This window comes from Lygodium microphyllum, unplaced genomic scaffold, assembly GCF_053477565.2.
Source record: "Lygodium microphyllum isolate KBCC unplaced genomic scaffold, Lygodium_microphyllum_v1.1.10 scaffold_83, whole genome shotgun sequence".
In the NCBI taxonomy this organism is placed as follows: domain Eukaryota; kingdom Viridiplantae; phylum Streptophyta; class Polypodiopsida; order Schizaeales; family Lygodiaceae; genus Lygodium; species Lygodium microphyllum.
Genome location: NW_028229566.1, coordinates 26,403 through 39,963, shown reverse-complemented (window position 1 = coordinate 39,963; position 13,561 = coordinate 26,403). Strand labels below are relative to the sequence as shown.

The following is a 13,561-nucleotide window of genomic DNA, read 5'->3' as shown; positions in this document are numbered from 1 at the left end:
AGAGCTTCAATAGCTCAAGTGTGCTATTGGCTCAAAACATGCTTATCACGGATATCATCCACCCAAGATATTTACTGCAATGGGATGTATATGGAATCCACAGTATCCTAGAAAACTCCTCAAGTAATATCTCGTAGACACACAATTGCTTCCATTATCTCTCACCACCTGTACCAAATTTTGGACTCCTATATCTATGATGACCTGTCATATGTGCTTCGAAATGAAAGCTCCTTTGCCCACTGCCACTAGACGATGTCAATGGGGTCCTTTTGCACTTGGACGCAATACAAATATGGATGCAGTTCTTTTTCATGCGCCACTAGCACCTTCAATTTGGCTAGCACCACTATGCCCACTAGCCTCTCCTAGCCCCACTTGTGCTTCATTATCTCCATGTGGTATTGGATGAAAATATTCATCCTCTTGTAGCTCAATCCCTATATATTTTCAACGCCAAAGATTGAGACTTACCATTACTTCCGCCGGCACATTTACGCAAGGCACGATATCTTGGTTGGGGATGCACACCAAGTGGTCTTTTACATGGGTTATATGCTCTGATTTCTCCAATCCAAAGTAGTTACACCGCCACTTTTTCCATCTACCAGAGCCCTTGTATCTCTTGATTGCAGTGACGTGCCTCCAAAATGGATCCACCAAAGCCCTTGTATCTCTTGATTGAAGTGATATGCCTCCAAAATGGATCCGGTGCCATGATTAGACAACGGGAATTCGGAGAGAAGTTAAGAATTTAGGAGGAGGAGGAGTATGATGATGATTATAGAGGAGGACAAGGACGAGGACGAGGATGAGGACGAGGTGGAGGAGGAGAAACTTGAAAGGAGAAGAACTTAGAAGAAGAAAAAGAAAAGAAGGAAAAAATGAAAAAAGAAAAAAGAGAGGAGGAGCCTAGGAATCGGGAGCTGCAAGAGGTAGAGTCCTGGAGAGTAAAAGACGATTGCGTAGAAGACGAAGGCGAAACTGTTAAAAAACGAAGCGTTTTTGCTCTTGATAATTGGTCTATCCATCCACTCACAAGGTGTTGAAACGGCATTTCCCCATCTCCATTTTGGTCCAAAATAGCCACTTCGTTTTGGAGCTGCTGAAATCTCGTTTCGGTGTACTATGCTATATAGCCACATGGAATGGCAATTTGTAGCCATCTCCATTCCGATTCTCTATTCCCATTTTCCATTCCATGTAACTATGCTATGTCCATATACCATATGTATACTGACTAGTACACTAAATAGTCATCCCATGGCAGACCTAGTGTCAACAATATTACCTTGGATGCCTTAAATTGTGGCCAGGTTGATGGGGCTCTACCTTGCACTAGAAGTGTGAACTAGCATTGCAACGCATTTCCCTTCAAAATGGTGGCTGCCTTTCGAATCTCAGAAGCTTTTGTAAAGTTTCTTTCCGACTAGGCCACTTAAAAATATTGAATGAAAGTCGAGGCTTTCAAACTATCTTGTGCACCACTAAACGGCTACACATCACCGACACGTGGAGGGTAGCACCATGGGTCTCCTTTATGAGCATATAGATAAGATAGGAGAAACTCCCAAAAAGTACAACTTTTTGCCCTTAGACAAGTAACTATTTATTTTGTAAATTGATGTTATATATGTGAAATTTGAATAACCGTTCTTGAATTGACATTTCACATGTTTGTTCAATATTGACATGTTTAGGATTGCTCAAATTATAGTCATGTTCTGCAATCACTTTGGCAAGACTATGAGCTATGAGAGAGTGAGGAGCTAGAGGAGGGATTCATGGAATATATAATTAAGAGGAAAGGTGGTGATATGTCCATACTTCAAAGGATTGAGGATGATATCTTAACATTCTGCAATGAGAACTTCAGTTTATCTCATAGTGAGAAAAGTATAGAAATTATACTCCTACATTGGTAATTTGCAATCCCAAGAATTCTTTATTATACACAATATCATCTATGTAATTAATCATCACTGCATAGTTTGATTCCTATGGCTCTGTTTGTGTTTCTATTTGAATGATGATTTATAGAACTGCATTGCTATACTCTCATAAGACTATAGATCAAGCCCTTTTGTGAGAAAAATTGAAGTACCTAGACTCTTTCCCATACAAAGAAAAGAAATAAGCTTACCATTGCTCAATTACATAGATTGATCTTTTGCCACTGCAACCTCCAACTACTTGAGAAAGCATTATTCATCCCAAGCCAATGCGAGAGATTACATTTATGTTTTCCTAATAAGTTATGGACTTTGACTCTTGAATACCAATTCTAAAGATGATAGATATTTTTTTTTCTATGTATTCACAACATCAATATAGAGAAGGTGAAGTTTATCCAAACATCACACAAAAGGAGCAAAACATATGAATGAAATGCTCGCCTTGTATACCTATATGTCCATCGATCATCCATGATGTAGATGCTCTATCACTCTCTTCACCATATCCTATGTGAAGAAGGTGAATGTGATAGGACATAAGATTTCAATGCATGAGGAATCGACGGCTGGTGTCGTACACCATTAGCCTTCCTACGTTTGAGTGCCATATCTCTGGGTTACTAATAGGTGTAGGGCAACATGGCTCCTATAGTCTATGCCAGACTATGGTTGCATCTCAACTCATGAATAAGTAGTTCAAGTCCCAATACTAAGTTTGCTTATACGCTCACCACTTATGACGAGTCAAAGTCCTCATCTGCCTATGAGCCTCACACTTAGTAATAGATCCTACTTCCCTCTCGATCCCAAGATGTCTGCATAGCTCCCTACATTCATCATCATACCATCAATTCTAGGGCATAGTCCCATACCATGCAAAGCCACTAGTGCATTTAGAGTGTGGGAAACTCAGGAGGGAGGTAGAGTGTAGGATGGAGGGGAGTTGAGAGGTGAATGTCCCTAGAGAAGCAATGTGCTCACAAACTCTGAAAGCATGGCATATACATAGTGGTGCTATATGTCAAATAGCTCATCTATGAGGTAGAAGGTACTGGGCTGGGTGTAGGCAGTGGTTGGAGCCCGTGGGAGCGAGGAAGAGGATATAGTGAGGGACATGTAGGTGTGGTCTGCTCCAATTGGGCAAGGGGGAATGGTGAAGGATCTTACTAACTCCACCGTCTCAATGGAACTAAGCACATAGTCAGTTGTGCTAGATCCAGTGGGTTGGAAGCAGGCAAGTGTCCTCCACCATCCCAATATAGATAACAATATGATGTCATGCCCCTACCTCCATTTTTTCTTCTTTTTTTCTGTGGGAGAGAGAGAGAGAGAGAGAGAGAGATATTCACATAGGAACAACTACAAAAGGAACACATAGATGTAACAGTGTTGATGAAGAGATGGGCTGGTTTCAAGGCCCAAGGACTTTCTTGGGGTTCAAGTTTTTGCTGCACATCCACAAGAAGGAGATAGGCAGCTTATCATGTGTGGTATCTTGATGCCTCTTCTATTTAATCAAACCCTTCAGTTTGAAAAGAATTTTTAACACGAGAGAATGAAACATCTCCACCCATATTGGCTGATACATGATCAAACAAGTTTTGATAACTATCAAATCAAAGTCCGATACTTCTCTCTTCAAAGCCACATGGAACATACTAAAAGTGGCTGACACATGATTGAAAATCTTTTGATGATTATCAAAGCACAGTCTGATACATCTCTCTGAGTAGCCACATGGAACAAACTCAAAGTTGGTCAACATTTTGCAAGCAGTGTACAGAAAGGAGAAACAAAGACTTTGTAGAATACAACATACTTCGCATTGCAAAGAAAAGTTTTGTTGTCTTCTTTGGCAAGGTCCCCCATCTTACTGCAAGTGTCTCCTGCTTAAATGAAAACGAACAAGACTCCAGGTTATATAGTAAACAATGCACAAGACATAGTATTAATGGGTCTTCCATCTTACTGCAAGTGTGTCCTGCTTAAAACAAGCATAAACAACAGGATTACATGCTATATGGAAAACAACGCAGATGACATATCAATTAACAACTGTAGAAACGTGGAATGCCTTACCTCTAGACTAGAAAAGAGTAGCTCTTGTGGGCATACCATCTCTGAATCCTTCATCTAACAGAATAAACAGAAGACACATAGGGATTTTCTAACTAAGCACATTGCTGTATGAACAATTCAAAAAATTTCTTACCACTGTGGAGCAATGATTTGTTAGAGACAATCTACTTGAACATAAGGCATGCATGACATGTAAGAAGTTTTGATTATCACCTTCAATGCATATGCATGCGTCCGTAGATCCACAAACATCTCCCCTAGAGCTCCCCTGCAATCCACTGTATAAAATGCCACTCGATGGGCTCTCTTGCGACAAAGGTTATTCACAGATATCTGTAAATCATAGTCAATAAAAAACCATAAACATCAGAAGGTAACATCAAGAGAAGGTTCTGGAGGATAAATCTCAATAAAGAAGTCAATAAAAACAGTCCTCACCTACCCGATACTTAAGAGATGAACGGCCAACTACTACAGCATCAAAATTATCCAAATACTCTGCAGGCTTGTCTGTCAAGCAACCTGCAGTAAAAGACAGTCAAAAAGTAGCTGATATTATCCAAGAACTCTGCAGGCTTGTCTGTCAAACAACCTGGAGTAAAGTCATGTACAGTCAAAAACTAGCATTAGAAATCTCCAAATAGTGGTTAAAATTTGATTGGCAATGTTCCAAAAGGCAGGACTAATCCACCTTTCTCTACTGAGACATGCACCATGGGATTGAAGTCTTTAAGGGACTCTGCACATATCGTAATGGAATCTTTGTCACTTTCTAGTTGTTCCGCAGGAATTAAAAAAATAGCCGAATCAACTTGCAGTCCACCAGAAGTGTCATCCATCAGGGTCAAGCTTCCAATCCCTGCTAAAACAATATTTTTGCACAACTGCACCAGAGACACAAAAGAGAACATTTTTAGTAAGAGTTCATCAGATTAATCATATACTAAGTTGTCTACACAACTGCTCTCTGCAAGCTTTTCAAAACTAATCAGCACGTATATATTCACTCGATTGAGTCCATGTAAATTTATCTTGCTACCTTTGGCAAAGTCGGATACAATTTGCAAGATGCTCATAAATTTCCATTGATTAAAAAGAAAGATTAATGCTGATGGGTTTTGTGGGTTTGGGGGGGGGGGGGGGGGGGGGGGGCGGCCCCATGTGGTTTGGCGGCTGAAAAGAAATATATTTTTCTCCACAATTTTCTAATTCTGCCTGCCCTTTTTCCTTGATGCTCCAAGTAAAATACTATACGAGAGCCAAAGTTCATATTCAATTCTGTCCAAAAGGGAATAACTGGCTTTGTGGCCCCAAAAGAGAAACGAGCAACAAAAAGAGAAAGAAGTGGATAGACTAAAGAAAACATGACTATAAAAAAGAAATACATCTAGCTAGGAACAAGCTGTAACTGGACTAAATAATAAAAACTAGGGAAATGATACAGCTACTAGATATGGCAAAGCCAACACGTGTGAAACTGACATGACAAATTGTGGAGAAAGAAGAGGATTCATTTCATCCCATGATGTCCCTCATGGATCTATGAAAAAACCAGGACTGGTGTATGCTAGTATCATCTATATCCTCCAGTGGTACCTCTGTTAGCATTGTGCATATCTTAGGTGAAAGGCTCATAGCCAAAGTGCATTGTGTTTCTGAGGTGGTGCATTTAATGCTGGCCAACCTGAATTTATGGCTACATTTAACACTAGCCAATCTGCTCTTTTTGATGTATTTCCACAGCCTATTTTCGGCTCTCTCTCCTCACTACATATTCATTCATACGAGTGCACTACACCTTATTGGGGAGAGGGAAACTGGGAGCACTTTATTGGTTGCCCACACCCCATGCCTTTGTACACACTCTTGTGCCTTGGTGTATGGATTTCATTACCCGAGTTCATTCTCTTTGAGTTTATGTGCTCTTGTTCTTCTATTCAGTTCTTTAAGTTTACAGCAATGCTATCAGCTCTATCTCTTTGCTTCCATTGCTCCACACCATTCTGACATGGTATCAGAGCCAAAGTGTCTTAGTTCTAGTGCTAGTAGCTAAGTTACAAGGGAAGCTTCATAGTTGCCCCCATACATCGTACAAAGAAGTTTGTTCCATACAAACCGTACCATATGGTACTGTACAGATTCATACAAAAAAAAGGGTTGCTTTCTTCCACCACATCTGGCCATGTCCAGGGGAGTATTGACTTGCAAACACCCACGTTCACCTGCATGTCCCACCTGTTTGATGCCTTTTCCCAGCCAAGGGGCTTTGGATCCCACATGCCCCCAGACCCTTTCCAGCTGTCCACACCCCCAGTCCCCCTTAGGTTATGCCACCCTCTCACACACTTCAGCCCTTCCACCTCCAACAGCCCCTTGTATTTCAGCCCCTTTGGATTCCAGCCCTCTTGGATTCCACTCTTCTCCACCTGCGATAGCCTTGGCCCTTCTCCACACTATAAAAGGAGCTCATCCCCTCCATTCTTCCATACCAAACCAGCAAGCATTCAACCTTCTAATCTCCCTCTTATAAGTATCAACCTAGGCAAGCTCTCACACTCTCCCCCACCCCAAAAAAAAAAAAAAAACCCTCCCTCTTCAAGCACCAAATTTCAATCTATCTAGCCCCTCTCTCTCTCTCTCTCTCTCTCTCTCTCTCTCTCTCTCTCTCAAGCCTCCATCAGCATCATGATGGGCTAGAGGCATGAGGCCTTCACTTTTTTGCATGACATCCATGTGAAGCATACAAAGAAGTCCAACTCCCACCATTGGACATGCAAATATTGCAAGAAGCACTATTCAAGTGGCAAGACCCGACCTCTTCAATATCTTTTGAAGATGAAGAGGCATTGCTCTAAAAAGGAGATCCCTCAAAACATTGTGGGCAAGATTCTCGCCAAGATAATAGGGGTATCTACTAGAGGACGTAGCATGTCAGCAGTAACACTCACTCTATGAAGATATGCTAAGCTTTGCAATGAGGAAACACAAAGTACCACCACAACTGAAACACAAAGACTCAAATAGTGACATGAAAAAAATCAAACACAAAACTCAAACCGCAAAATGCAAAACACACAAACACAAACAGAGAAGAGAGAGAACTCTGAAGTGAATGAATAAATGTTGTAAATGAAGAAAAGAATGTATAAGATGTTCAAGGGCAAAGCTGTCCAACAGCTTGTGGCTCTCGTGAGAGTGGGCTGAGGGAGGCGTTGATGAGTGTTGTCCACCAAAGACAAATCCCGAGTGCAGCAACTACCAGTCAAAGCAAAGGCTGATGAAGAAAAGTGTTGTAAACACAAAAACGACCTGATGTAGATGATGGAACCTAATCACCAGCAATAATGGGAGACTAGGCGATAGCTGTAGATCATGTAGCAGCAATCGCTAGGTGCTGGACATCTAGGGGAACTGGACTGATGACTAGAACTGGCAAGACGAGGATGGGACTGAATGATGGGTAGCCTGTCTATTTATAGACATGGAAGAACCCTCCTAAATTGTGGGGGCATAAAGGGCCACTGTGCCTTTTATACATGCTCACGTGTGAGCACACCCTTAGCACTTGTACTTTTCATATAACTATCACAAAAACCTAAAAGAGGTACACTCATTTTTGTACCCACACATCGTGCATCTCACTCTCTACTGCTGCTCACTCTCTCTCTCTCTCTTTCTATTCATCATTGCTATTGCTGAATATCGAACCTTCACCGCACATCAACCACCATAAATTATAATCAAAGCTAAAGGTTATTGCGATCGCGCTTCCAGAGCTTGTCCAAGCTATGACACAGCAAGTCGCTGGACTATTCAGCAATCAAGAGCAAGTCGTAGTCTACTTGCAAGCAGACCACAACACGGAAGTGACAGGCAAGTCGGGCAGCTCAAGCAATAGGCAAACACAAGCAAGCAATGACAAGCAAGAAGGTGTCATACAAGCAAACGGCAGCAATCCCCAGGTGCACGTAGCGTGCAACATCCCGACCGATTATCAACGGTTTTTTTTCCCAAGCAAAAAACTCACATTTTTTTTCTTCAAAGGTTCATCCTTGGTCAATTTCTCCCAGGCTGTCACGTGGGTGTAAGCACCATTTGACAATTCTGAGAGATTAAGATTGAATTTATTCCTCAAAATTGGGTTTTGGCATATGCTTGAAAATTTTACTCGGCTGAGTAAAAATTTGTGGAATGTTGTATGCTTTGGAGTCTCTGAAATTTGGACTTTTCATGTAATAGCAAAGATTGCAGTGGGACAAGTACAATTTCTTGAAATTTTGACACATTGGATCCCTCACAATTTTGCACTTTTACAAAATTTGTGAAATTTTAGCAAAATTGGCTTGTGCATCCACTCTCGAGTTATGTTTGATGTAATTTGAGTAGTTTGAGCAAAGAAACTTTGGGCCTTTTGACCATGTGAGTCAAATTTGTGCATGAGGAACATTTGGAGCAAAAATTGCAGCTAAAATTTGGGGCATTCTCATGAAATTGATGTATTAGCCCATGACACAACTGCAATTGCTTGTGCCATGCTGTAGCACACATTTCATACCTCTGAAAATTGATTTGCATATCTGAAATTTCTGTAATTACTTGTTTTTTCATTATTGTTTGGTACCTGCTTCGTACCTTGGTCATTTGTGTGACAGTTGGACTCACATTTGTTGTGGTAGCAGTAATAGCAACAATCTTTTGCACATTAAGAAGCTTGAGGATGCACACAACTTTGCCATATGGCAAAAGCAATGCTATAATGTCTTGGTGCAGAAGAAACAAGTAAAGCCCATAAAGACAAAAGGGATAAAACCAGCAACCATGGATCAAATGAGCGGGATGAGTTAGATGAGCTTGCACGCTCTACCATAGAACTTTCAATATCAGATTAAAAATGTGATGGACCTTCATATAAAGAAAGGTACAATCATGTCTATACATTTGAATGGGTTTAACTCTATTTTTAACCAGCTGATTGCTTTGGAGTTCCACATTGATGAGGAGTTCAAGGCAACATTTTTGCCATGCACTTTGCCTAAAAATTAGGATTTCAGCAAACAAGTCTTCCAATGCACTGCGTACTAGAGGCAAATCCTAGCAGAAGGGTATAACTCTGAGAACAAAGCATGCAGCAAGTCTCGTGGAAAAAATGTAGACTGTAATCATTCTGGCAAGAAAGGGCATTTCAAACGAGATTGCTTTAAGTGAAAGAAAGAAAAGGGCAAAGGCAAAAGCACTGATAATAACAAAGATGAGAAAAAGGACAGCCAACATGCAAATAAGAGCAGTGTGAAAATAGAGGAAGTCAATGTAGCCAGTCATGAGAGCGACAGTGGCAGTGATGTACTCTTTGTTTCTTCCTTTAATGTACAGTCATTGATTGCAGATTCTGATGATGACATGCACGCTTGGATTCTTGATTCAAGTGCTTCATTCTATGTAACACCACATCGTGAGTGATTCTCTAACTATAGAAGTGGTAGACATGGTGTTGACCACTTGTGTATAGCTAGCATTTCAACATGGTTTTTATGGGCCTTTGTCTTTATGGGCTAGCATTTCAACACAGTTCAGTGTTCACTTGGCATAATGTAAAGCATGTACCTCAGCTCAAGAAGAGCTTGATAAGCACAAGGCCGCTAGATGATAAAGGCTATCACACCACTTTTGGGGATAGCAAATGGAAGATATGTAAGGGCTATAGGATTGTTGCTAAAGGCTCTAAAAGTGATACTCTGTATCCATTACATGTATCTAGTGTGTGTGATCATGTTGTCGCCATAACCGAGCAGCCAAGTGTGTCTTTGTGGCATAGCTGATTGGGGCACATGAGTCAAATTGGAATGAAAGTGCTCACACGCTTGGATTATTTGTCATATTTGAGATATGCTAATTTTGACCATTGTGATCATTGTATTTTTGGCAAGCATGCTCAACTCCAAGCCAATTTGCCCCTTGATTTGCTTGGGGATTGGCATTTACCTTGCTCCTTGAAAGACAAATTCAACCCCAAGTCTCATATTGGCTGGTTGACCTCTTGAATCTCTTTGAAATTCCTCAATTTTAGGTATTGGAATTCAAGTCCTAGACTCTCAATTCCAAGTATGTATCTTGAGGCGCTATGAAGATCCTAATTTTTGCTGTAAATTAGGGTTTACATCATAGATTGACTAAAATCTCTTCCTCTAATCGGCACTGTTTGTGGTGTTGCAGCATCTATCAATTTTGGTCGTGGAGGTGACACCGGCATGCTTATGCTTGAGAGATGTATGTAAAATGCTAGGGTTGTCTCTAGGGAAAAATAAATACTTTATCACTTTCGTTAATAATGCCACACGCAAAGTGTGGGTTTATCCAATTTGTCATTAAGACAAGGCCTTGGACAAGTTTAAAAAATTCATGGCACTTGCTGAAAATATGACCAACAAGACATTAAGGTGTCTTCACTCTGACTATGGTGGAAAATATGTGACAAAAGCATTTCAAGTTGTTTACGACAGCAAAGGGATAAAAAGGAAGCTCATTGCCCCTTCTAATCCACCCCAAAATGGTGTTGCAAAGCGTATGAATAGGACTATTCAAGAGAAGGTCCATACCATGATGTCTCATGATGCATTACCTCATGGATCTTGGGCAGAGGGAGTTATGACAGCCATACTCTTGATAAATCGAGCAAGAAGTTGCCCATGATATACTACAGTTTCAGCAAGAAACTGTGCCACTAGAGCAGCCAGCACAGGCAGGACAGCATGTGGAACCATTTGAACAGCAAGCTGTTAATGCAAATTTGCAAGCTAAATAGCTAGCAAACACTAATCATTGGGTGCGTATGTCGACCAAAAATACCAAACAGCCAGGTAGGTCTATTCCTGGTACAAATTATGTTGCAAATTATGTCATGCTGACAGATTGTGGTGAACCGTCATACTTCAAGGAAGCAATGGATAGAGAGGACAGTAAGAAATGGCATAAAGCTATGCTGTCAGAGATGGAATCTCTAAAGAAGAATGGTACTTGGGATTTGGTGAATTTGACAAAAGTGCAGAAAGTCCTACCATACAAATGGGTTTACAAGATGAAGGTCACTTCTCAATCCTTGCCATAGTACAATGCACGTCTTGCTGCAAACGAGTACAAGTCTCGTAGAAAAATGTAGACTACAATCATTGTGGCAAGAAAGGGCATTTCAAATAGGATTGCTTTAAGTGGAAGAAAGGGAAGGACAAGGGCAAAAGCATTGATGATAACAAAGATGAGAGAAAGGAAAACCAACTTGCAAAGTGTGAAAATAGGGAAGTCAATGTAGCCAATCACGAGAGTGACAATGGCAAGGAAGTACTCTTTGCTTCTTCCTTTAGTGCATAGTCATTGATTGCAAATTCTAATGATGGCAAGCACACTTGGATTCTTGATTCAAGTGCTTCATTCCATGTAACACCACATTGTGAGTGGTTCTCTGACTATAGTAGTGGTAGACATGGTATTGTCCACTTGGGGGACAACTATGTATGTGATGTTGCAAGAATTGGCAATATGCACTTGCCATTGCTTGTTTGTTTTGGGTCAGCTTATTTGTTTTGGGTTCACCACATCACAAAACAAACAAGCTAACCCAACCACTCGAGGTCTCGATGACGAGAAAAAGGGTGTTTAAGAAGTAAGGTGGTGAGAACCGTCGGTGGAGATAGCTAAAGATCCACTCAAGGGTGCTCTGCATAATGAGATGCATAGAGTAATGTGCTATATGGTAAGAATACACGTGTAGGAGGTGCCACTTAAACAATGCCCCTCGTGGAAAATTTGTTCACTTGCCTCAGTGCCCTTTACAAACATGATGAAATCATACAATGCAAAGGAGAAGGTATAACAGGGGGAAAAGACTGATGTCATAGGAACCCCCTCTCAACCCTAGATGGCAATGTTGAAGGAGAAAAAAGAGCCTTATGTCAATCTTCATGTGGTGCTAACAACCATGATAATAGATGAAGATGAGGATAAAGCACCCAACTAGATAAGCAAGGTAAAGTCGGTTCCATGATAGCAACGAGAGAGATGCTCCCGAGCAAAATGAAACCATAAAGAAACAATGCACATCTCATGTATCCAACCAAGAAGGACCAGTGCAAACATGCATATTAGCCCTACAATAAAATACAAAACACTACAAAAGAGATCAAAATTTGCAAAATAGAGGTCAAAAGCGAGGTGGCCCGAAACAAAACAAAACAGAAAATGAGAGCTAAATGAAAAAACAATGCAACAAGTTTGTATGGATAAGTGAATGCAAAAGAAGACTAAAAAAATATGACTAAGCCTAAAGGAAACTAGCCTAAGATTCTTAAGGATTACCTAGGACTCCTAAGAGACTAGCCTAGGGGACAGTAATGACTACACTAGTTAGAGATACTATGAGGCACTCATTGAGGGGGAGATCAAGGATCCACCGCACTCATGGCACAGATACTTGGGAAGGGGGATTGCGCTACCTACTGCATATGGAGTCCATGCTACCTATTGCATATGGAGTTCATGAAGATGGACCAATAGGAAATGGAGGGGAAAGCTCCATGATTGAGGGCGGGAGGAAAGAGAGAGAGAGAGAGCGAGGGATAGAGAGAGAGAGAGAGAAATGAAATGAAATGAAATAATATATTAACGTCTACAAAAGGCCAAAATGGCCTATGAGACCATGAGTTACAATCATGTGTATGATGGTACAACTGTCTAGGCAAAATATGTAGCACAAAGAAAAATAAGAAAGGAAACTAACTATGGCTATGTGTAAACATAGAGCTCTATCTAGTAACAATGAGCTTCAAATGGTACAATCTCATGTGGGTATGGAGGGCCTAGCTCTAGCCCGAGCAATAATCCCTTGTATCCGCCTATGAAGGTATCATCGGTGTCTGTGTCAAGACCTACGACGTCTGGATCGACTAAGCTGAATGGCTCGATCAATCAATACTCCTTGTCTGTATATGGACTGTGGCAGTGGGAGAGGCTTTCATGTGGACTGTGGTTGTAACTGTATTAAAGTCTTCTGAGTCTCCTTTGCAAAGAAGTCTGTGGGTTACCTCTGTGAAGGGCCTCGGTGTCCTGGAGCAACTATACTCCTGAGGCGCATGTCACGAAGCCGTCGTATCTCAAGAAGAAAGAGGCCAAGGCATCGCTGATCAATAAAATCCATGACTGTCAATAGTGGTCCAAATCCGTCTCTAAAGAGACAGTGGAAACGACCACAGACCTCATAATACGCTGGGCAGTGGCATAATAATGCTCCTCTGTCTCTGGCTCTGATTGGCATATCTGGCATATGCGCTCCTCTGGTGGGATGGATCTATATCTACCAATCTCAATCTCTAGCAGATGTGAGGAGGTGCCCAACTAGCCAATAGTACATCTGATCCCATGGGAAAGGTGGGTGTCCATGTATCTTAGGCGAACAATAAATCCATCGTCAGTAGTGTGAAGGAAATGCTCACAGTAGAAAGCCATCTTTGTTCCTAGCTCCTCCCCTGGCATCAACCATG

At 41.2% G+C, this 13,561-nt stretch overlaps 1 protein-coding gene across 1 annotated transcript in view; it reads right to left on the bottom strand.

The window, feature by feature from the left end:
- LOC148008688 (SUMO-activating enzyme subunit 1B-1-like) overlaps window positions 1-13,561 on the bottom strand; it is a 67,411-nt gene that overhangs the window by 29,150 nt on the left and 24,700 nt on the right. Inside the window, exons 3-7 of the mRNA XM_087674073.1 lie at window positions 4,726-4,918; window positions 4,477-4,556; window positions 4,248-4,367; window positions 4,035-4,088; window positions 3,775-3,841 (exon numbers count right to left, since the gene is read on the bottom strand). Of these exons, the coding sequence (XP_087530199.1) occupies window positions 3,775-3,841; window positions 4,035-4,088; window positions 4,248-4,367; window positions 4,477-4,556; window positions 4,726-4,918 (514 nt within the window). The remainder of the gene's footprint in view (window positions 1-3,774; window positions 3,842-4,034; window positions 4,089-4,247; window positions 4,368-4,476; window positions 4,557-4,725; window positions 4,919-13,561) is intronic.